Below are 24,030 nucleotides of genomic sequence, written 5' to 3'. Positions count from 1 at the left end.
CAAACGGCTTAATAGGAGCAAGGCGAAGTCTAACCCTCCAAGGAGCGCTCAACCCATGCGCGACACTCCACAGCCCGATTCGGGGATTTCGGGGCAGCGATAATGGCATTCGTTTCGTTGCCGCGCAAGAAACCGCGCGGGAAGGCTCACAATTACGGCAGCTAATGACTACACCAGAAAATGAATGAATGCAGGAAAGACAAAGCCCAGCGCGGAGGCTGGCGGATCAAGAGGCCCTCAATTAGCCGCTCGCGCGTGCTCGTGTGTGTTTATATACGCCCGTCGGGAAAGGTCAAGGTCAACGAGGGCCGTCGGCTTCGCCCTGCGTCCATGCACGACTTGGAACAATGGCCGGCTCGGCTTTCTTAGGCGCTTAATTAGCGGCGGCGGCATCGAGGAAACTGCTTCGAAGCGTCGCGCGTCGTCGGTGTACCAACGCGTATACCCTAAATGCGGCTCGTCGCGAAGTTCCCACTGGATGCCTCTGTTCTGCGTGACCGCCCGCGGAGCTGTCGCGACGGCCACGCCGAGGGCAGTTTCCCACCCCTGTGAAGCACTGCGCGCGATGCATCTGTGCGAATGTGGTTGCCGCCTGATAGCTCGACACATGCACACGCAGCCGTCAAGTTGTTAATTAAATCAATATACGGGCTGGGGCATCCAACCTGACGAGCGCCTTTTTCCTTTGCTCGACGCTACGGATGAACGTTACGCTCAGTTGCACCCACCGTGCGGCCGGTGTACTGGCAATGTCAGTGAAGCGAGCGGTGCCCCTTATATCGTTAACCACCTGATTGATTGAATGTTTCAGAGAACGTTTGATCGGTTCACTCGATAATCAAATAACGTGGAGGATAAAAGTCGGCGCTTGGAAATATTACTAGCAGACGAGAAATATGAAGGTGTTTTCCGCCTCGCTCTTTCTATTAAAGGGGTCATGACAGCCAACAGCTGAGCATAAACTGATTATTGCATTTCACTCCTCACGCGTTACATTATAAATCGTCGAAATTTTAGCTCATTCCGTGCAGTAGATAGTTTTAAAATTAATTTGTATTATTAGCTTTCTGGTCTGGCCCCCATTGACCGCTGACGTCAACGCTGACGTTTCCATGTCGTCTGCTATTCGCGGTGCCGGCTGCACTCTTGCATGCACGTCGTGGATGGTGGTGTCTGATTTTTTTTTTTTTTTTCAGCAAAAATATTTTGTTCGCATATTCTCTTTTCTTTGAGAAGCCTTCATATAATATGCGACCTTAGAGATCCTCGGGCTTGTTTCGAGCTTTGTCCTGAGATTGCCGAGGAGTCTGAAATTAACGGGCTCATGCTGTATAATTTAGGCATGCAATCAGAAACGTATTATTCTTACGTTATGAGAGTTAGCTTGTTTTAGCAACAAGCGCTCCCGCATATAAAAAGGCACTTGTCCAATGTTTCCTTCAGCCGTGTAAATGTGCCGCGAAAGTGGGGAGGTGATAGCGTTATGTTCCTGACTGTTGAGCTATTGCCGTAGCTCTTTGGATCCAAAAACTAAGAGTGAATCTCAAACAAGCATACCTTGATGCGAGAGCATACCTTGCGACATTAGAGGAGCAGCCAAAACTTTTGAACGAATCGCTACCTCGTGACTTAATTGCTGTTATATGCGCGTGTTAGCCAGACTTATTATTTTCAACTTGTAAAGCATTTTTGAAAAACTATGTTCAGTTTGGCCACGGCCAGCGCACGAAAGAATGTGCCGCCGCCACCGCTTCAGTCCCGTCATCGCAAAGCCAACGCGATTCGATTGCTCTTCACTGCATGCTCGCACCGATCGAACAAGAGCCTCCCAGTCGCCGCCGTATTCGTCTCGCCTACCCCGCAGCCGCGCGCGCGATTGCGACGGATTCACGAGCCTCACCTTCCGTTTTTCTAGTGCTTCTCCAGAAAATGATTCGTGAGTGCTTCAAGCATACACCATTTATTATTTAGTGTGTGAACCCTAAACTCCCGCAGGAATACACAGATTCGCGGATTACGATTGCGCCTCCAGCATTTCTTTTTATATATATAGCTTTTGCAATGACTGGGTGTATACTGCTCGTTCGCACGGCACAAAATGCAAGCTGAGCTAGCAATACCAAAACTATCCACTTCTTTTCTTTTCGCATCAGTTGCACCTTTATTTGCTCACGAACTACAACTGGGCTGCAAGAAGCGCCGTGGATGCTACGTCCCCTGCCTGCGCCGGGTATACACACAAGCGGCGCCGACTGCTGCCGGCTGCACTGGCTAGACAGGGTCGCGATGCATGCTGGGTAATCTGCCATGATGTTTTCGCTGGCAGCAGACGGCGGGCAGCGCAGCCAGGCTGAATTACAGTGGCTAGAATTGAGCAAGTGCATTGTCGTTTTCGACGGTCTACCGAGCAAACACGCGGCTTTTCGCGCGCTGCTCTTACGTGCGTGCGATTGTCGGTAGATTCCTGAGGAACGTACGCGTCGACGCTGTACCCGAAAAATCGAGCGCTCTAGGAAGAAATTCAATTGCAGTGCGACGGGGACCTGTTCAAGCTACGCGAGAACGACTGACCGCACTATGCGTCTGGACCTGGCCGTCCGTCGACATCGCCGACATTCATGATTTCTAGCTCTGGCGAGCAGTTTTTGATGCTTGCCCGGATTAGCGTCGATCTCGCGTGTGTTGGTCAGTGCGAGTCATTCGCGTTGCCGTCGCTAGAGGGATCCTTTGCGCTCTCGCATTCGTGCAGACGTATTTTTGGAATCGTGAAAAACCCGCAGTCGGCCTGTCCGGTCGCACAACGTAGGCGAAGCTAGCGTGGCAGTGCCGTGCTGCGTCGTCTGCTGTCATCGATAACATCATGGTGTATTACCCAGCATGCATTGCTTCATGCAAGCTCCCTATATCGACGCTCTCGCTACAGGTGCACTCGCTTTGTGATGTAAGCAGTCGTCGATTTGGGGTCGCTACTTCCAGAACTCCACTCGATGACCACATACGATCGCTAAAGCTTGTGAATGCGCGCTCCGTAATCGCCGAAGCTCTCTAGACCCGAACGCGTGTACTCAAGCTAAGCCTACTCGTCGCTGAACGAGCCGGCAGTTCGGCGTTGGTCTGCTGGCGCGGAAGTGGCTTATCCAGCGCGCGGTGGAGGCCGCGGCATCCCAAAGGATCCCCGCCGACCTCCTCTAAGTCAGCGCAACCGGTCCTTTGACTGGTCCCTTGTTTTTGGCCGCAATAAAAGAGTTCACCACCACCACCGGCAGTTCGGCGCCGATCTAACATTTTTGGGGAAGGTCAGTGCTGACGGCAAGGGGGAGCTTACAAAGTGTAGCTTCTGGCTTTCCTTTTTCCAACTCGGTTAAGCTACAGACAAGCGCAGCTGTTCAGGCTGCTCACTCGAGTGTCGGGTGTCAAGTCTCGCTCGGCCTCTGATCCAACGTTCGCAGATCAGTTCCGTCGGCGTCGCGGGGCCGAAAATCTCACACTACGCCGATAGGCGACCGTTGGCCGTGCTGGCGTCGTCGCCGGTGTAGTGCGAAAGATGCGTCGATAAACTAAGGAACCGTGCAGCCCACTGACTGGCTTCCAAATTTCGATTTTTATCGCGTTTTTTGTAATATGCATCGCGCGCTAGACACTAAAACTTCGCGAGTAGGATCACAGACCTGTATATTATTCATAGAAGTATAAAACGGCAATATATCGAACGCCCCTGTCATCGTCCCTTTAATGAAATGAACAGAAAAAAATGTGTACGTCGAACCTCCACGTGCATGTTGAACAGGAATAAGTCTTGAGGTTCCAGCTGATACTGTTTTGGATGAGGGCGGTTGTCCGAAGGAAAAAATGAAATTTCCTGATGACTATAATGAAGAAAAACTAAAATATTTCAAAAATTTTACGTAAAGATATGTCCACTTGCATATCGAATATACTGCGCCAGTGAGGTTGCTATTCTCACTTTCTTTTTTTTTAAGGGGGGGGGGGGGGGTGAGACCTGCGCTGGCCCCATGCCCGTACAGCGCATGATTCGCTCCTAAAAATAGTTCGGAGCTTTACGGAAGGCGTTGCTTTGCGATATACTTAGGCAAGGGTATAGTATTAAAGGTCACTGAAAAAAAAAAAAAAAAAAAAAAAAACTATTGCATCGACAAGCATTGTGTGAATTGACGAGTGTTATCGACGAAGTGATCATTATTTGAGTAGGACTCAACTTCTCCATCAGCAGCTGGACGACGAACGTTTACAAGGCTCCTGCAGCAAATGAAAAAGGAGGCGGAGGCTAGGGTGGGCTAGAACCTCCTGAAGATACAGATTCCACCGCGCGGCGCTTCGCAGCCTTTAACTGCAGCTGCGTTCCAAGGCATGTTGAAACATTCGGTTCACACGGCCCAGTGCTGGCAACGCCGAAGCGCTATGTTCGTTTTAGCTGTGACCGCGCACAGCACCCAACGAGTGGCCCAGCAATTTTCGCAGAACTAGAACCAACGCTACGGCCTGAGCCCTTGACAATGTGCAAGAGCTGCACGAGCGTGCTGTCAGCCATAGTGCTGCGTCACGGGACTTCGTGCACAAAAGAAGCGAAATGCAGAGCGACAGGAGCAAGTCCGCACGCACAGAGACATCCATCGGGGACCGCGAACAAAACACAACTAAACAAAAAAACGCCTCAGCATTGTATGCTACCCGCGACCTCCGCGGGTCAACTATAAAAAAGCAACTAGAAACCGACTTCGCATGTGCGTGAACGCAACGGACGCTGCACTCTTGCGTTTTTCTTTCGTGGGTTCTCGTAAAAGCAGTACGATTTGGGCTTGTCGCTTGGACTCTATATGGACGAAAATAAAAACACTCAAAAAAGGAAGGCGCAGAAAAAGAGACTCGCCAGTGACTGTGAGCTTTGTGGGAACATCTATTCCTGCGCCCTTTATGAGCGAGTTTTTTTTTTTCTTCGACAGAGAAGCTTTTTAATTTATCCCTGTGTTTTCTCATATCACTCCGCAAGCGAATGAAAACGATTAGTTTCAAAAACAGAATGCTCGGCGATCACGGGCCTCATGAATTTAGCTTGCCTTCGCGATCAAAAATATCCTTTATGAGCGAACGCATTTTGTTCCTTACTTTCCCTTTTTCTTTATCTGTTGCGCAGACGTTTGCTTAAGAGAGGGCCAAGGCTAAAGGCAGAGTCACCTGACAAGGTCTCTGTTATCATAGCCTATTTCGCAGTACTTGGGACATAAATACAGAACGCTAGCGTTTATCCCTACAGTACGACACAAGGGAATGAGTGGCTCCGCCAAATAAATGAAATGCGACCAATATAAAGCGCAACAGATGGTTTCCTATACTGCAGATCACAATTTGGACGTTTGATTAGCAGCTAGAATAAAACATGTATAGTCTCTGAACTCGAGTGTCTTCGCACATATTTTGGATATCTTTACTATAACACCTGATAGCCTCCGTTCAATTGGCAACGCGACATATTTCATGTGGCTGCTATGCGTCGAGCACGGAAGTGTCATATGCATTCGACAGCACAAGCGAAGGGGAGGGGAAAGGGGGAGGTCAGTACCCCTTCCTCTCTGCCGTCGCCCGGGCTTAACATGGGGTTACTCTTGCTGGCACAAGAAAGTGGCTTTCATAACTTGCGAATAACCTTAAACGCCAAGTAATTTAACACTCGATGTACGTTCTTTATCACTTATTAGGAAGCACTGTATTATTGCCCTAGGGCGGGCGAAAAGAACTGGCAACTTTTCTCGGAATTAGTTCCTTAGCTTTCGCGCCAAACGGAAGGTATGACAACTCGTACATTTCGCGGGTGTCGCACTTCGAGACCTCGGTAAGTCAGGACATCCGCTTGTAGCTGTGGCACTGAAGTTGACAACAAGAAAACCCGAACGCCAATTTGTGCAGGTCGTTTCAATCGGTGAATTTAATTCGGCTAAAATATGTAGGCGCTCATCGCTGTCCGTCTTACACCACGTTATTCGTTTCGCCTCTTCTAAACATTGTAGGCGGGCACTGTCATTTTAGTGCTGTTGCGTCCTGTTCGTGTCATAAAACAAAACAGTGTTTAGGAGTAACTCGGACAAATATCAAGGTAGTGAGTCGTGACTGGCAGAGGAAGAGATAACAGGACTGTGACGTCAGCGACTTTTTGTCGTCTCTTTCCCTGCTGGTCCTCCACTTCGTGCTCTTCTTCCGATGAAGCCAGCGTGGACCATCTCACTCAAGTTGTCTCAGTGTACCAAATGATCTGGTGGTACAACTACAGAATGAGGGCAGGCGAATGTATATGCGCATTGCAAAGGGACCCGAGATGGCGGCATTACCGGCACGATGTTTTTGTTAATTAAACGCGTATCGTATTTGGGGACGGAAGAAGAAGGCTCACCTTGAGCAGGGCAGCGTAGGGGTGTGTGTCCGGCTGCGCCGTGGCGTTGGTCTGTGTGGCGCGTGAGTGGAAGCGTGCGTAGTCCGGGTCGCTCCACTCCAGCGGCGGGAACTGTGCCGAGAAGCTTGACAGCTGCTTCTTGCACTCGCCCGATGAACGTTTCTCGGAGCGGCTGCGTCGGAACCAGCGGCTGAACATGGACGACTTGCCGTCACCTGCAAGGGACAGAGCAGCAAAACAAGCAAGCTTGAGTATGGCTTTGTGCGCACAATAGCCTTCATAGTTTAAAAGAGCACGAATTTGTCGAACCAGTTTATTTCCTATACATCCAGAGAACATGATTCGAATTTTACCGGTGTAGTGAGTAATTCGCACGCAAAGAATTAAGCTGCATATACCTACTCCATCCATGCCGGTAGGAATTCCAACCGGTGTGAGTAAACGAGGGCGAAGCGTAGAAGACAGGACTAGTTCACATCTCTGCAGATATGGTTCTTAAAGACTGACTAGTCCAAACCAAACTCTTGCTGGAATATATTCTAGGTTTCATGCAAATATATAACGGCATTAAAACTCAAGCGCGAACGTAAAAGCTTCAAACCTATTAGCTCCTGGATAATAGACACCGGAGAAGTACATTAACACTTATAAAGGACCGCATTCATGCCAATGAAGTGAAAATTAACTGCTCCGGTAGTCAGCCTCCCTCAGCTGAAGTCTTCCAGAGTGTAACTGATAGCGTTTCACTACAAGCTGATAAAATACGTGTTGCTGTATTTATATGCCAGCCACTGGCATATAAATACAGCACTAATAATAATAATAATAATAATAATAATAATAATAATAATAATAATAATAATAATAATAATAATAATAATAATAATAATAATAATAATAATAATAATAATAATAATAATGGAACTGATATAAATATATTACTTTCATGTAAGTCCGTGAATCCGCTGGCAGGGCGCAACTATACGCGCTTACGCGTATAGTGTACCTTGTAGCGTCCAACGCTGCAAATTCTTTCTGGCGTTTCGCCACGTGCGTGCTTTCGCTAAACGTGATCGAGATGCAAAGGTATTCACTTGTAGAGCCCATGCCAGCTCTGCAACGAAGGCGCGCTTCACCCGGAGCAGAAAAGAAAAAAAGCATTTGGATGGCTTCATAGGCATTGGTGTAAGCGCGGCCATTTGAAGCGCTTGAAGCCATACCTCAAGCTTTACATACCAGCGACACATACGGGAACAGAGAAGCTTCAGTACACATTTATTCGGCCCCGCCACGGTGGCTCAGTCTTTATTTAGACCGTTCGACTAAAGAACCCAAGGACGCGGGATCAAATCGTGGCCTCGGCGGCCGCTTCTCGATGGAGGCGAAAAGACAGGTGTGCTATACGATGTCAGGGCACGAAGAACCCCAGGTAGTTGAAATTTCAGGAGACCTCCACTATGGCGTCTCTTGTAGCCTGGGTCGCTTTGGGCGTACGTCAAAGTCTACAACCCAAACCAAACCAATGAAAATTAAGGAGTGATGTAAAACCTTGAAAGCAATTTGAATTAATTTCAAATTAAAAATAAACACTTGTTTGGAATATCAGTACGTGCTTTTCGTGACCGAAACAAACTGGCCGTTTGTAGCCCCCGATACATTTGGATGACCTGATACGCGAATGACCCGAGCAGTACGTTTTTACACGAGACAAAAATAAGTACATCGTTAGTTCTCTTCGCGGCTCGGCATCACGCCTATATTCAAGGATTCCATCGAACATACTACAGCTATCAAATACGTACTTCTCGGCAGGAGGTGGTTTAGAGCAATCATTCTGAACATTTGCGCAGCTAATCCTCCCTATAGCTTAGACGACCTATGTGGCACGAAAGCGGTACAGCAAAATTAAGACGCGTCGACCGCTGACTTTCGCAAACGATATCGGGATGACACGATGTCAAACGCGGCCGCCGCCAATCCTTTAGCTCTCTGTGCAATGGTCTGGCGATCCAGATCCCCGCAGCTGCCAAAGACCCTAATACTTTGGGCACACATCGTACCCGAAGCTGCTGCAGTGGATGTGCCGGCTCTTGACTCGCGGGGAAAGGGGCTATTTGGAAGCAGCCACGAACGACGCAGCATGTAGTGAATAAAGAAACAAATCAGGGACCTGGTTCCCGTGTGTTTGCGTAACCCAGCTTTCGCTCGAGCATTAAGTTGCGATTAGCTGGCACCCTCACTCCTCCCCCAGATTCCTCTACTCGTGGCGAAAAGCAGTTGGACACACATTCGTCAAGCCAAAGCAGACCAGAATAGCGGCTAAAGAAGAGTGCGTCCACTGGAGCGCATCTTCGTTGCGGCAAACTTACAGAAAAAAGAAGGAAGGGGGGGGGGGGGGGGGGGGGGGGGGAGAGAGAGAAAGAGAATGCTTTCTTTATTCTCGCTGTCTCACAGTGCTGCTCTACTATATATCCTTCGCTGTTTCGACAGAAGCGAAGCGATGTCTCTGCAATCGGTTCTTGGTCAAAGCGTTCGAATAATGCTCTATAGTGCGCGCTATAGGGAGTCTCAACGACATTCGTCGAACGTGGGTGCTACAGAGATTGCGCGAGCGCACTGCGCACATGCTGGACAATTGCTGGACATCCTTTGTTATTATTTCCAGGATCGTCATCTTGGTATTTACAGCCACAACATATGTAACACCTCCAGCACTCCTGGCGTTATAGCCAGGCCACGTGCGCGGTCATCCAATCTAGCCAACATGCGTTGAAAATAGCGCTCTCCCAATCGTTTGCGAGCTGTCGACTGTAACAGTCTTGCGCGAGGGTGCGCACGCCATTGTGGTATACATCGCGCGCCTCTGACGGCGCGCGCCTTACCGGTACGTGACTCTAGTACAGCCGGACAGTACGCACTACACACATAACAAAATTTAAAAGGTAAAAAAAATCTAGATCATAGCTACCAAAGACAACTTCGCGAGTTTGATCATAACCGAAACGCCCGTATTTCGATGAAAGTTACGTGCCTAAATGAGCTCGCGAAATATTGTTTTATACGCTGAGCAGGCCCCAGGTGATAGCAGTTACACCAAAGTCTTTAGCCAACTGTGTTGATTGTATACGTACTTTTAAAGAATTCATCGGTAGAGAGTTTTATACCGGGCTTTGCGTGACTGCGTGCTTAGCGGAACAATGGGTCTAAAGTGTCCATGCGCGTAACGCTAGCGGAGAATTATGCGTTAGTGTACGGGCACATTTTTCAAACATTAAGCGTTACGGGTTTTGCGTCAAAATATGGCAGCTTTTTTGTAAGCGAGAGCAGCCTGCTTCAGCTGAATAAAAAGTCGTTGCGGTCTGGGTTGGCACTTTTACTGGTGTTCCTGCCTTTAGCTACGACGACCTTGCTTCGACGGCCAAGTTGAGGCTGCAGTTCAGCACAGATTTGGAAATACACTCTCGGTTCTGGCCCGCCAACCCTAATAGAACCTCTGTCTGCTCAGTCTGCAACTGGTGACAACGTAGGACAGCAGGTCGATATGTAACAGAAATGGGTAGTACTTCAACAATTTAATACAGCAGTCTATAACAAATACATGAATATGTTTCGATAATTGCATGTCATGTGATTGAAAGTATTCTTCTTCGGGCAGTTTATACCTCGCATTCCTTTAACTAGATGGTACTTTATTTACGTTTCTAATTTCACACAGTTATGATCGCCAACACATTGCTCAGAACGAGAGAAAGAAGAAAGCTGTACAGTATGAAACAGCACTGAACAAGGGCTGAGGGGGCGTGTCAGCACAGAATCTGATTTGTGTACTGACTCATCATCTGCCCCGCATTGTAGTTTTTCCTGCTGCTGACGCTTTTTATTTTCTTTTTCAGGCCACAGGATCACCAGTTCTAGACCCAGCAATTCATACCGAAGGAAGCATTCTTTCACTCCTTGTCCTGCTTCTTTCTCTCCCACCTTCCTCCCTCCCTGGCTTTTCTTGCTCGGAAGCAAAAGCATATTTAACCTTCTGTTTTTCATGTGATTATATGAAGGCAATAACGAGGCGGATAGCGCCTTACGAACGCGACACGCATAGCGAGAACGCGACTCGCCATTTCGACACCGCTCGTGAAGAAGCGCTCGTCAAACGACCGATAAAACAAGCAATGACTACACGCCGTTCGGGAACAATAGGGCGGCCCGGAGAGGACAACGTCGGGCTCGTTTGCATAACCCACCTTTCCAGCAAATCAGACCCAAGTATACCGCGCCGCAGTCAGCGGGCTCAAGTTAAGACAGCGAAGCGCGTCCAATGGGCTTGTCATCGCCCAGTCTACGGCACGCATGCATGCTCATCATATGCGCGGTCGCACGCGTCACCGAGCGAAACGCGCCAGGACAAGATCGGTCCCGTTCTCAAGACGAGCTCGCGACGCGTGCGAATTCGGTCACGCCGCTGCGGGGCGGAGGCGCTGGGAACCGTTGCGCGCGCTTCCCGGCGATAATTGGCGGTTGCGGAGGGACTTACCTTTTGTTAACGCGCCTGTACGATCACGGCGACCGTCGCATGATACGCCACGAAGGCACGTGACGAGGAACAAGCGCCGCGTACGCTTTCTCGGCGCACTCAAAAGGCGGATTCTAATCGGCGATCCGGGGCGCTCTCCGAATTCGCGAAGGAGTGAGATGCCTCGGCAGTCTGAACGTGCTGCCGCGGTCCCATCAGAAGCTAGGATCTGAAAGCAAATCGCCCATTGCGACAGCTCTTCTCTTTGGTAGAGCAAGAAAACATGCTGGGGGTCACCGGCTGGAATTAGCCTTAAGTGATTGTGACACGCGGCAGTCGGAAAAGGTAAATCCGAGTACAGTTGGACTGAGCCTGACCTGGCATATTCATGAACTATGGGAAAAAATGACGCAAGGCAATTTAAAGAACGAGACAGCCTCTGGCATTCATCTTCGTGATTCTACCGTGACCGTGCCTAGAATACAATGTCGAACCGATAACTACCATGCAAAACTAAAACACAGCATCAAGGTTAGTACTGAACGTAGGAGAGGGTGAAAAGCATAAACCCGAGGAAGCTGTCTATAAAGGTTTCGTAGCATTTGTCACCTCCCCGAACGGTAATGACTATCAGATATTGGACTGCTTTCGCTTCTTTTTTTTTTTTTTATTTGGTGGTTCAGCAGAAGTTGACTAAGCAATTGCCCGGAATTTCGGCGACAAGCTGAGTGCAGAACGGCACGCAAGCCATTGCTTCCATTACACGGAGCCGTTCGCAACAACCGTTCACATATCTCCTCCAGAAAAGCATTGTGCTCTGCTATCGAGAAAATTATGAAAATTGATTTGCGTATACTTTGAAACATTTATTTTACAAAATACCATGAATGGCTCGCCACGCACTTCCGTGAGCGCATATTTGGAGTCTTACTTCAAAAAAATACATTCTCGATAAAATAACTATTTCCTTCATTTTCCGAAGCTGTTCGCGTGGCGAAAAATCATCAGCAGTGCCATTAGCAAACAAATCCGCCACGTGAGAGAAGAAAGAAGTGACAGGCACGCCGTCAAACTTTTCGACGTGCTTTCGAAAGCGATTCCTAATTCTAGACCAGACATGGCTCTTCTAGTCTGTCCAGCAGTGGTTAAAAATATAGTCGGCATCACTGACCTTTCATAACAACACTAGATGCCGCGATAAAATGTTTTGCAAAGTAGCGCCCACAAACGCGTGAACACCTGGCCGCAAGGGGTTATAACCCTCTTTTCGAGGCTATCTTATAACCCTGATGCTATTGTTGTTGTTTTTTGCGAATACTTTTTGTTGCATGCCCAGGCAAACGCCCTACATAGATAGCGCACAGTTTGCAAAGCGTAGACACCACGAATCAATTTTATTTTCACATGGTTGGCTCATATACCTGGGTGAAGGAAAAGAAACACTATGCTGCCCGCTCGACTTGAATGTGCCATGACACGACATGCTTCGTGAGTAAAGGAATCCACGTTAGTGTGCAAAGATTCTCTAACGGCGCTTTCAAGTTAGTGACTTGCTCCGCGAAACCAAAGTGTGTGTTTCAATCGGCAATTCGGATTCTGATCCCGAGTTCTGATAGGACCGCGACGGTCCCAAGACTACCCATATACCTTGCTCCTCCGTGGATTCGAAGAGCTGCTTCAAATCACCAATTAGGACTCGCCAGAAGAGCAATCATGGGCAATAAAGAAAATTGCTGGAAATATTCGCTACCCGCCGCGACGTCACAAGGTTAACCTGGACGCATGCGGGCCTGCTACCAACGCTCCAGAAATACGTACGTTTGGTGCTGGTTTCCTGGTGTGCTCCGCGCTTGCCGTTGGCGGAGGGTGCGGCTGGCGAGAGTCCGTCGTGCGCGGGCGAAGAGCGGCAGAGCCGCACAGAGCTGCTGCGACTGAGGCGGCTGCCTAGGGCCAGCCCCTCGTCGGAGGCGCCGGCGCGGGTCCTGAGGAGGCGCATGGAGGCACTCCGTTCCAGGGTGCTTCCGTCGGCCGCCGACTCGTCCGTCGTGTGCGCGGGGCTTCCGTGGAGCCGCGAGATAGCCTCCTCGTTGGTGAGCAGCATGGGCCTCTCGGTGGGCACTGGAGACGGGGAGGTCTGGAGAAATGTGTCCGGGGCCGCGACCTGTCGGTGGAAGGGTACGGGGGTTCAGACCGCTGCACCTTTTCGAGAAACACGCGGGAAATGGGAGAAGCTGCGGGCAAAGGCTGCATGGGGCTGACTCAAGCTACGCTGACAACACCAGCGCGCATCTGGAGCGAGCACGAGCAATACGACACCGCAAATATCGATTCTCGCAATCGCTATTGACCTCGAGGCTTATGCACGAGGCTATATCCCATAGTGGACGTAGTGCATCAATGTCACACCTACAACACAGATTTAGTACCGTAATATTTGAGACGTTTAGGATGCCAGCGACGCGCTAGCGTACACGTATACCGGCTTACTAGACGCCAGCTGCGCCACGCCATCCCTATGCCAGTACGCGTCCTCGGAGAGGAGGGGGGGCCTCCTTGCCTTTGATGGGTATTTGCCGCTCCGTTCTTGAGTTGTATCCGAATATACATTCAAATGTGGCGCCAAGCCATTGGCTAATGAGACAATTTTCGCCTTATACTTTCACATTTTTGCCTCTAATATAATTACCTAATTAACTTATTGGCCTTATTATTTTTTCGGACACAACATTACGTCATCCTCTATCAATTGACACCCCTCATTAACCTCAACCACTTCTCAGTTACTCACAACTGCTGCGGACACGATTTTGCGTGTTCTGCCTCTAATTAATTACCTAATTAACTTACTGGCCTTATTATTTTTTCGGACACAACATTACGCTACTTTCTATCGATTGACACCACTATTAACCTCTACCACTTCTCAATTACTCGCAACCTGCGAAGAACTTTTACATTTTTGCCTGTAATTAATTACCTGATTAACTTATTGGCCTAATTTTTTTTCGGCAACAACAATACGTCACTCTTTATCGACTGACGCCACTCAGTAACCTCTACCACTTTTCAATTACTCACAACTGCTGCTGACACGATTTTGCTGACACGGCCTGCGGACAGAAGTCTGTGAACTTAGCGAAGATTTTAAATGCATTAATAATCGATGCATTACAAAAATTCAATAAGAATGTAATTTTTTTACCCACAGTCAGTTACAATCAGTTACTCTGGTTTTAATAAACTAAAAGGTGCCTCTGCGTGCTTTTATTCAGACACGGAAAGCATAAAGTAGCCTGTAAGAGCATGTTCTGTACAGCGCTGTTACACATGCTGGAAGGTTCCCTGAGGGAAAACCCCTGACGACCCTCCACTTGAGATATGTTTTCCACGAGAGATTAATGCGCTCAAACGCTGAGAATTAACATGCATAGCAGTGCCTGACCAATATATCAGATGTCTCAACTTTAGCTATCCCATCGTTTGCAGGGAAGATACCGCTAATCACCTGGTATCCGAGGCCTGTGTGGTACAGCCTGCGCTCCCGTATGAGCGCCCCCAGTGCCCGGTAGACGACGTCGGCGCCGGGCCTTTCGATGGCAGGGAAGGCCTGTCCTAGCTGCGCTGATATGGTGTCCAGAGTGGCTGTCGAACCGCGGGAGGTAAGGTCGAACACCGCCTTGCACAGCGCCTCGGCCAGAGGCGCGAACTGCGTCTGCAACACCTGCACCATCTCCACCGAAGAGACGTCACCTGCGAAGACAGGAAAGGTTCCCCGTTAGGTTGCAAGGTGAAGAGGAACTGTTCCACACGACACACCAAGTCTGTCACACATGCGTGGAGGGTCCGTGCGCATAAAGACGAATATTTCGGTTATTTCTCTGCTAACTTTGAAAATGACACAGGAGTTTTAGGCTAATACGAAATGCTAGTGAACGGGAAAATGTGTGGTTTTCGCGCATAATTATGGAGTAATAATTGATTGAATGCTCAAATATCGTTCCCTTTCCTATTGGAGGGGCCTGTATGATCATCAGTAAAAGTTCGCTGGAGACTCGTCAGTACACGGTATTCTTCGGGACTTTGTTAACTGTCTCTGAAATGACATGCGCATTGTTTGATTACGCTTGGGCATGCGTGACCAATGGTCTATATACACATTGTTGCGAGAAGAATATAGCAGTTGGTAGCGTAGCGTTTGTCGTTGTCCCTTCTTTCCGGGTTGTCCTGTGTTTGTCCACACCTTTCACCTTAACAATACGGTCACAGAAAAAAGGTTTATATGATGCGAATTCGCGGGGGAAAAAAAAAATGTTTGCATGGCCTCGTTCGCCAGTCAGTCAGTATCCTACCCAGCGGATGGGGCTAGCACGTCTACTTATGCCTTTATGCCATTTATGCTTTTCACTGACCTACTTTGCCTATGAATATCTTCTACCGGAAATCAGCACTCCTGAAGCATTTTCTATGACTGCGCTGCATTTGCTAAAAGTAATGAGGTGCTTGGAACGTTATTTATCGCCAACTTTTCAAAGCTTAGAAACTCTCATCCTCGCCTCTCTGAAAGTTGCGACTTCCGCGGATGCTATACAGAAGAGACCAGCTACACTGATCGGAAGCAACTTTTCTGCGCTCTTTACTTTTGAAAAAGGCTGCACATTCCATTAACAATAGTTCCAAGGGAAAGCTATTTTGTAGGCGTGAAAATGACAGTCCTGGATTAGACGGCTGCCCGTCTGGTCCGAAACAACCACATTCACCGAAAACAAAACAGAAGTGTGGTAAACCTAAGCAGTGATGCACGCGAATCAGCCGCAGCATTCTGTTTTTATTTTGGTAGCCGAGGAAAGGGCATGAAAAATAAGACAATAAGGAAAGTGCAGAGTCTCTGTGCGATATACGAAGGACCGGTGGTCCTATATACAGGCATGGCCGTATCTTGTGTAAAAAAGGATACTGAAAAAAAAAAATAGAAAATGAACAAAGCACTAGTTCGAACTGGTGTGAAATAAGATGAGACATAAATTAAAGTGGGCAGGAAAAAGAAAGAAAAATAACCTAGCCCTGCCTTAAGAAAGGACGAAACCGTGAGAGATACGACCCCCCCCCCCCCCACACACACACACACACATGAATTTCAAACAATAAAAACGATTCGCAAAACCCGTATCACGCATATATAGGACGCATGACATCAAACGCCTCTCGCGTGACCTGGAAAGTCCGCACAAAAAGACAGCAAGAGATTGCTTATATTGTTTTCAGCTCCTCTTTTTCATCAACGCGAATAGAGTCGCCTAGCGTCGTAAGCAGTGCACATGCTCTGCTCAGCACAAAAGCAACAGCTTGCACTGCATCTATCGACGAGCAAGAAAAAAAAAAAAAAGCTTCCCTTAACATACGCCGCAATAAATTTGTGAAGCATAAGTTGCGTGTCGTTCAGGTTTGGGACTTGCTACGCGAGTGTTCTAGCAGAAGTCTTCACGAGAGCAGCTTGGTTGCACAAAAGAGTATACGGAGAACACTTTTTAACGGCTCACGCGACGTGGCCAGTTTACTGCGAATGATACGCGGACGTTTTCACTGCGAACGCCGCATAGTAACAAAGACGCTCAAAGGCCTCCGCAGCACAGCCTGCAGAACTGCAAGTGTATGATCATTCGGGAGACTTGCAAGCCGATCCTATCGATAGCAGCAGGCGGCAATAAACTGTAACACAGCCGGCAAGTTTTGCTCCACCTTTAGGCCATTTAGGAGTTACCGGCAGTAACGCAGGGACGGGTGTTTGAAGCTTACGCGGCGAGTTGGTGCGTGAAAAAAAGAAAAACTACCTCCTAAAATCAGGCCACCCCTTATCTATTGACCAGCTACAACGGCTTACAGCGAATAAACACTGTTTCGTGGATCACGACATGCGTGCAGTCAGTTCATGGTCGAAGCCGCCGTCGCATTCCGTTGTGCGCGACAAAACAAAGCGGCCGGCGCGATATATCCGATATATCCACGCGTTTATCGGGAACCTCTTGGTGGCCCAAGTGAACCCGAAGCCCCGATCTCAAGGGCCGTTCGCTACCCACTGCGTTGTCGTAAAGTCTCGGATCGTTCGTTTTGGCGCTGTTTTAAGCCAGTTTCAGGACTGCAGTTCCCGCGCTATAGTCGCGTACTGCTTCCGCGTACTGCACACGCCATTTTCCTCGTGGCACCGGATCCAGACGCGAGGGAGAGCAGGAGCAAAATATAAAAGAACTACGCACGTATGGAAACGCGCGTCAACCGTCAAAAGAGGCTCCTTCATCTGGATGACCGTGAAAAATAGCAACCTCCGCCCGCAGTTTGCGTGAATGGACGCGCTTTTCCATTTTTTTTTTTTTCCCCTCTTCATTCAAGCTGCCAAAGATGGTTTTGACAGGAGGCCAAAAGCAGTCAGCCAGCCGCACGCATACGCTCGAGGCAGTCCGACCGACTCGGCCGAATGACGTTTTGATGACGGGCGTAGCAATTCTGTCTCTCGCTGACGAAGACAGCGCGGCGAAATGGGCAAAAACAAACCATCTTGGCGACCACTTGGTGCGAGCAGTAATGTCTCCTGAGAAAACAAAATAAAAGGCGGGGACGGAGGGGCAGGGGGTGATGTCAGTGATGTTGCCTGTTTTCTTCGGTCTTCCGATGGTTTGTTTATGTGATCGCACCGGCGGCCCTCCGTCGCTACGGCCGTCGGCGCTTGAGGCGGTCGGTAGCGTCCCGCGCCGAATGCCTGGCACACGCTGAGCGCAGTGAATTGATTGATGACTCGTGGCTGCCTGCCGCTGCCGCCGATATTCATCCGCCATTCTTCCTTTGCGCCCTCCTCGCTGTCGAAGCGGCCGCGGAGAGAAAGTACACGCTCATCGCAGCAGTAGTTTCCCACCGTTGCGCGTTTCGGGGGCGAGCATAGTCGCGGGTGCGACGCTCGGGTACTGACGGGTACGCGGAGGTTGATCGACAGAAAGGGCCAGCTGATAATCGCGTGGCGCGTCTCGCGATTACAGGATTGCACGCAAGCAGCACGTCGCGAATGGCTCGCACCGCTGCCGCTTTCGAGCCCTCGAATGAGCTAGTGAATCTTTTCTTATTCGATTACCCGCGCATGAGGCCTGAAATACGTCAGTTTCGATTCGCTCTGTTCGGGGAGGACAGAAGCAAACGACGAGATCAGAGGTCGATACACACTTCCCGAACGTCTTCGTCCATCCCGTGTTATCCCGAACCCAAGGAGGGACCTATTTCTGCCACGCCCGAAGTTGTACAGCTGTCGATCGAAGTGACCGTCAATGTTGTTTCTCTCTCTGTCTCTTGTCGTTCACTGACAGCTGCAATAGAAGCCGTTGACTATGCTCGAATGTTTGTGTGGCAAGCGCCCAACACAGATACAAGCTATGTCATATGCGCCATTTATGGAGAGTTGCATGCATGCGTTGCCACGATGGACAGCTACAGCAGCTATAACGTGCTTTCGGAGAGATGCCAGGCTGGACGCTCTACTGAACATTCTGGTATGAATTTCATACCGGACTGATACATCGATTTATTGTGCTGGCTGAACCGGCATAAAGCCGGGAGGAACAGTGATTCCGGATTTCCCTGCATGAGACGACCTGCTTGGGTTCTGGAGAAAAGAGCGAGTCTGACCTCGAAAAATAAAACCTGAATAGCTATAAAATAACTTGGCTACATTATTAAGAAGAAACAAAATTAAACAAAATAAATTCTGCCCCCACCAGGATCCGGATCACCATCATTCCTTGCCCCATACGAGCACGATAACTACTACTCCTCACCCACTATACCCTCGACACTCGTCGTCTCCCACCCCTTAATTGCGTATCCACTCGCTTCTGTCTTCCTCTCTTCTCTGGAGGGATGAGGATTTCCCTTTCTCCACACCGCCGACCGCACCTCGTCGCCTTTCTCTTCGTGTTTCCTATGATTTCTCTCTCACCCCTAATATGCCTCCACCAGAGAGTCTTGACTGACGGTCATACTTTTCAGGTAGCCTCCAGTGTTAATGAATTAAAAAGGGAAGGCTGCCAACTCGCCATAGCAAAGCAGAAGCGCCGTCAGAGTTAGTGGACTAAAGGCCCGTTCACACTTGCGACTCGCAGCGGTCGCGCGGCCGTTTTGGTCGAAAAGCGACAGTCGCAAATGATCGCATCGGTCGAAAAGCGACTGCCGCGGGCCGTTCGGGCACTGCTAGATTTTCAGTCGCGCGACTGCTGGTCGCAAACCGTTAAACCAATCAGCGGCTCAGTTGACGTGAACGTAAGTTAGCTTTACTCTATGTGGTGAACAGTCAAGGAAGATTGTGGAAAGCAACCCGCAAGTCGCATTCGCAAGTGTGAACACCGATTGCTCTCTGGTCGCATGCGACTGCCGGTCGCGCGTCCTTCGCGAGTCGCAAGTGTGAATATAGACCTTAAGAGCGAGTCTAAAAGAACAACCAGTGCAACCACCGAGCTGCATTTGCAACGAAACTGCATCAAGGGCTTGTCGCACCGAGGGCTTCGCTGGACATAGACTCCGTTCGAGACTTGACTTTTTTGCGGTTGATCTGCGTTTCATTTGTAACATTGACATCTGGCTCTGTAGTGTACAATGGCTCGATGTATATTCGTGGGCTGGCTTGCACGTACTTTCTCGACGGCGCCATCATTTAAGCGCGTCATGCATGTACGGCAATGCACAAGTCTCAGCTGGGATGTGAACTTGCAAGATGCGTTTACAGCATCGATAGCGTGCGCACTGTACTCGGGCCAGTTCGCTCCTTCTGTTTTAGAGCTGACCGCGAAACCCACGCACCCACGGCGCAGTCATCATTTTGCAAAGGCCTCGTGCTCAATCGCGTAAACCCTGCTGAAACAAGTGCCGTCGGTGTGTGTTCTGTGGACACATAGGTACACTTCTTCAGCAGCTCGGGAATTGGTTACCCATGTTCGAGGACAACTTGTGATCCATCTTCTTCCTCTCGTTCTACCTATATGCGCTATAAGCTACAGGAAATCCGCCGGAAGAGACGCTAGATGAAGCGCCACAAGAAACCCTTCGTCACACTATACGGGTTCCACAAGCTTGATGTTTCCACATTTTCTTACCCAGCGTCGTCACAAGAGCGCCTGACTGTGCCCCTATGCTCTATCGGTGACGGTAGCACATCAGACACAACATTTAGTGCCCTCCATCGTGACTGGCCCACACTGCCCTTACATTTCTTAGTGCTGCTAACAACATTTGAAACGTAGTAAACGGGTTTTACATTGTAGCCACGGATACGTGCGCTGAATGCACACGTGTCTTCAAAAAGTTTTATCATAAGCCAAGTGTCAGCAGCAACATGCGTCCTACTTTCTTCGTTGTCGTCCCATGCTCACAACAGCAAGGCCAAATACGACGCGATGAAAACGTCTCGTAGGAAAAGCCGTTCATGGGGTTACTCTGTCAAATTAAGTAAAAATACTAATTAAAACGCCGACTGGATTGGCTACACGGTCCCGCAGTCGGAACGCTCCCTTGCGCCTATGAGCAAGATGCGCGAGGCGGTCACGCAGTAATGAGGAGAAAACCGTGGCGCGTCGATAGTGGATGTCTTTCTCACTGAAGGAATCTTCCGCACTCGCCGAGCTTGCGCGTCAAAAGTGCGTCGAGTTCCACTAGCTGACTCTCCGTTAATTTTCTTTTTTTCTCGTTTCCTTCGTCAGTGCAACTCCGAAATATGTCCGTTCAACAGTCGCAGGCCGCCCTACCCGGCCGCATGCCAGCGGCCGAACCCCCGAGTACGTGGGCAGGCTGGAGGGAGGGGCGACAGGTGTCACTGCAGGGCTCGACCGATGCGAATTAACGATCGTCCTGGAGCACCTGGCGTCTCATTAATGGGTGCTGCTTATAAGCCGAGGTGAACTCGGGCGAGAGCGGCCGGCTCTCACCGAAGGAATCCGGAAGCCGCGGACCGTTTGTCACCCCGCCAGCGTGGAAAAAAAAAAAAAAAAAAAAAAAGAAAATTAAACACGGAGAATGAAAACAAGCTCGCGGGCCAAAGGGAGTGGTGGCCGGCTTCCTGAGCTGGCCGCGCTTTGCGAATCGTTCCGGCTCTGGAGGAAAGGACACGAAAAGAGGGAAGGAAGGAAGCCACCATGTATCGAGAAAGGCCAACGTGAACGATTAAAGAACGATAATAAGAGCGCAGGAAGGGGGATTTCAATGAATAGAAGAGAGAGAGAGAAAAAAATGAAAAAGATAACGCTAGAAGGATGGGTCAAACCGCTCGGTTCGTGTAGCGGAGCCGACTGACCTGGCGAGATGTACGGAATGTGCAGCAACGCCCGTAACTGCTCGCCTCCGAGCGCCCGCCCGCGCGCGCGGAACACACTAATTTACACGGAGGGAGATCTGAAAAAGCGATACGGAATCAGGCATGCACCAGGACGAATCGACGATGGCGCGCGCTTCGACGTGTCGTCGTCGCCGGGAACACATGCTCACAACGCAACCGCAACCCCGCCTCGTTCGCTTCTGGGCGCCCTCGTCTGCGGCGCCATACGTCACCCGGCGGCGATTCCTACATTTTGCGAGTCTGCTCCTTCCGTCGATTTTTATCGCGCGGAGAGAGATGCGGGCCCGCCATAACCGCGCCTGCAGCAGTGGCGGAAGCTGCGGGTAAGTCGCCTCACTAAATATCAAAAAGGGTTAACGCCCCCTTCTGAAAGCCCGGTCGCGTCGCTCACCGTTCAGTATTAAGAAACAAAAAAAGTTAGCGACCTCCCTCTTCAGCGCGGCCAAGAAACGGGTCATTTCAGAGCAGGTATCTATGCGCTCCCCGCGCACTACCGCACGAGACACTACAGTGTCATGAAAACCGAATTATATACGTTCCACCCTGCAGGTGCGATGACAACGCACAAGCCATACATGCATGTTGCCCACAAGTGCTTTGCACCGCCGTGGGGCGCGGTATAATTGCGCGGGGGGGACCCTGATGCATGTATGCGCCTTTGTCCTGCTAAGCGATATACGCACAGTGGCGGCATTGTTCGCCCTGACAGCGCCGCTTGCAACCCTGCCGGAAGAGGCGCTCGCTAACTAAGGCGGCACTTTAAAGAAAGTGTGCGTCGTTGGACAGCGGTGCATGACGACCTGGCGGCGCGGTTGGTTAAGAATCCAGGACGTCGCGCAGACGATCATCGCCGGATAACGCTCCCGGGAGATCGGGCCACCATTTTTCTCAAAGAAGGTCGCCCTCCTCACTCCCCTCTCTCCATCAGCTCGCATTGCGACGTCGTCTTTTGTCTCTCAATGTGGCACGTTGATAGCTGTGGAGGAATCTCCTCCCTTTTGTCCTTCTCGGTGTATAGATTTGTTGCTCGCACGATCGCTGTCTTCTGTCTCCCTCTCTAAACTTTTTTTTTCTTCGAGGCCAGCTTAACGTAAAGGAAATAATTAATAATTCCCACCCTCCACCCTGCTGTTTCAGCGTTCCAGTGACAAAATGATCTATCTTGTTTCCACTGCCTTCGAGTGTCAGTCCTCGCCCACAAAATGTGTTGTCTAAGCCGGCGCTATGCAGGCCAGCAACGCCGCGTCGCGGCCGAAATAAGGAATCCGTCAGCCTCCACTCCCGCCGATACCACAAGGACACGGGCTTTTGACGTACTCCATGCCCAACACGAAGTCGGAGAACGAACTCGATTGCTGTGTCTAAGCGACTGCGCAGTATACAGTTACTGTGATTTCAGGCAGTCTGAACTCGCATGACCGAAGAGAAAGTGGATAGCCGATACGCCAGTCAACACACAATCTCCCTGCCCAAGCCAGAAGCTTTCGAAGTTTGTGTCATATGCAGTAATGACACCAAAGCGTACAATACTTAGACAGACGAGAACCGGAGTCAACGCTAGCTGCACTTCACCCAGATAGCGACGAGCAGCCGGGAACAACGAGAGCGAAATAAGCCAATACGTTGGCCGGCCAAACGAAGCCCATCCATTATTATTCCGAACGGAGCCATCTAGATACGCTAAGCTGCGAGCTTGTCTTTGCATGCGTCCAGATACCATCCAATGAGAGCAGAGAGACATCGGCGCTTAAAAGCATTCCAGTGGCACTCCGTGTGCATATTGAGCAAGGACTGCATTCCTGGCTCCGCGCCGTTTCACTTAAAATCTGGTTTTTCTTTTCTTTATCAGCGTGCCGACACTTTACCGCGTAATCATTATTGGTAATCGAATTCCAAGAATACAACTCAGCCAGCACTTCCGCGCACGTTCTGTTTTTTGCCCCAGAAGGCTGACTTTATTTCTCTATGTCATTTATGCATTAACTAAAGTTATCAGATCACGCTGGTAAGAACGACCACCTTCGGTTCGCCTATTTCCGCAGCCACCCCACCGCAGGGAACGCGCCCCTCACAAGCGGCGCCAAGTCGGTCAGTGTCTCCACGGCACGCGTTCAGCACGACTGGCAGACAGGGTTGTTAAGCGCGAGGCAGTCTCACCCGGTTAAACAGTCTGGGTGAATGCTGTTAATTGCTGCGTGTCCATATCTCTCCATAGTTCCAGCGACTGCTGTTACAATAATGTTACAGTAATGTTAATTCGTCAGGAATGAACTGTGGCCGTAATGGCAGCCTTTCGTAGGAAAATAAATTAAAAAAAAATACAAGGGTTCAACGCTGCTGAACCAAATATTGAGCGATAGCATTAGCTGCGGGCGACCGAGCGCTCTTCTTCTTCTCTTTGTCTTCTTCCTCAGCCCACATATAAAGCCCCGCTTTAAGCAACCGATATGCACGTGCCTTAGTGGCCTATAGTGGTAACGTGAATTTCAGGGCTCTAGCAGGCTGATTCTGACATAACCGTCCCATGTGAAACGAGAGACCCAAGTTGGCAGCTCCTGCCAGCCTACGTGGGGTGTGACGTCACAGCGTCACGTGGGTAAGAGGTGGCTACCGGCCGCGCTACGCTGAAGGCTCGAAACCTAGAGTAGTATTGCTTTCGCAATAAAATAACAAACATGTGTGTTCTGCTGCACGAGTGCACGGCAAAAAAAAAAAAAAAAAAGAAAAAAAAAACCAGGTGGCCGACATTAATACAGC

General features: G+C 49.7%; 1 protein-coding gene across 1 annotated transcript in view; it reads right to left on the bottom strand.

Moving 5' to 3' along the window:
• ko (Stork-head domain-containing protein knockout) overlaps window positions 1-24,030 on the bottom strand; it is a 413,741-nt gene that overhangs the window by 102,321 nt on the left and 287,390 nt on the right. Inside the window, exons 2-4 of the mRNA XM_084588863.1 lie at window positions 14,419-14,663; window positions 12,732-13,074; window positions 6,404-6,618 (exon numbers count right to left, since the gene is read on the bottom strand). Coding sequence (XP_084444989.1) covers window positions 6,404-6,618; window positions 12,732-13,074; window positions 14,419-14,663 — 803 coding nt within the window. The remainder of the gene's footprint in view (window positions 1-6,403; window positions 6,619-12,731; window positions 13,075-14,418; window positions 14,664-24,030) is intronic.

The sequence above is a fragment of the Amblyomma maculatum genome, chromosome 1 (genome assembly GCF_055883805.1).
Source record: "Amblyomma maculatum isolate TAMU_Amacu chromosome 1, ASM5588380v1, whole genome shotgun sequence".
Lineage (NCBI taxonomy): Eukaryota > Metazoa > Arthropoda > Arachnida > Ixodida > Ixodidae > Amblyomma > Amblyomma maculatum.
The sequence above is the reverse complement of the archived record's forward strand: the minus strand, read 5'-3'. Positions and strand labels throughout refer to the sequence as shown.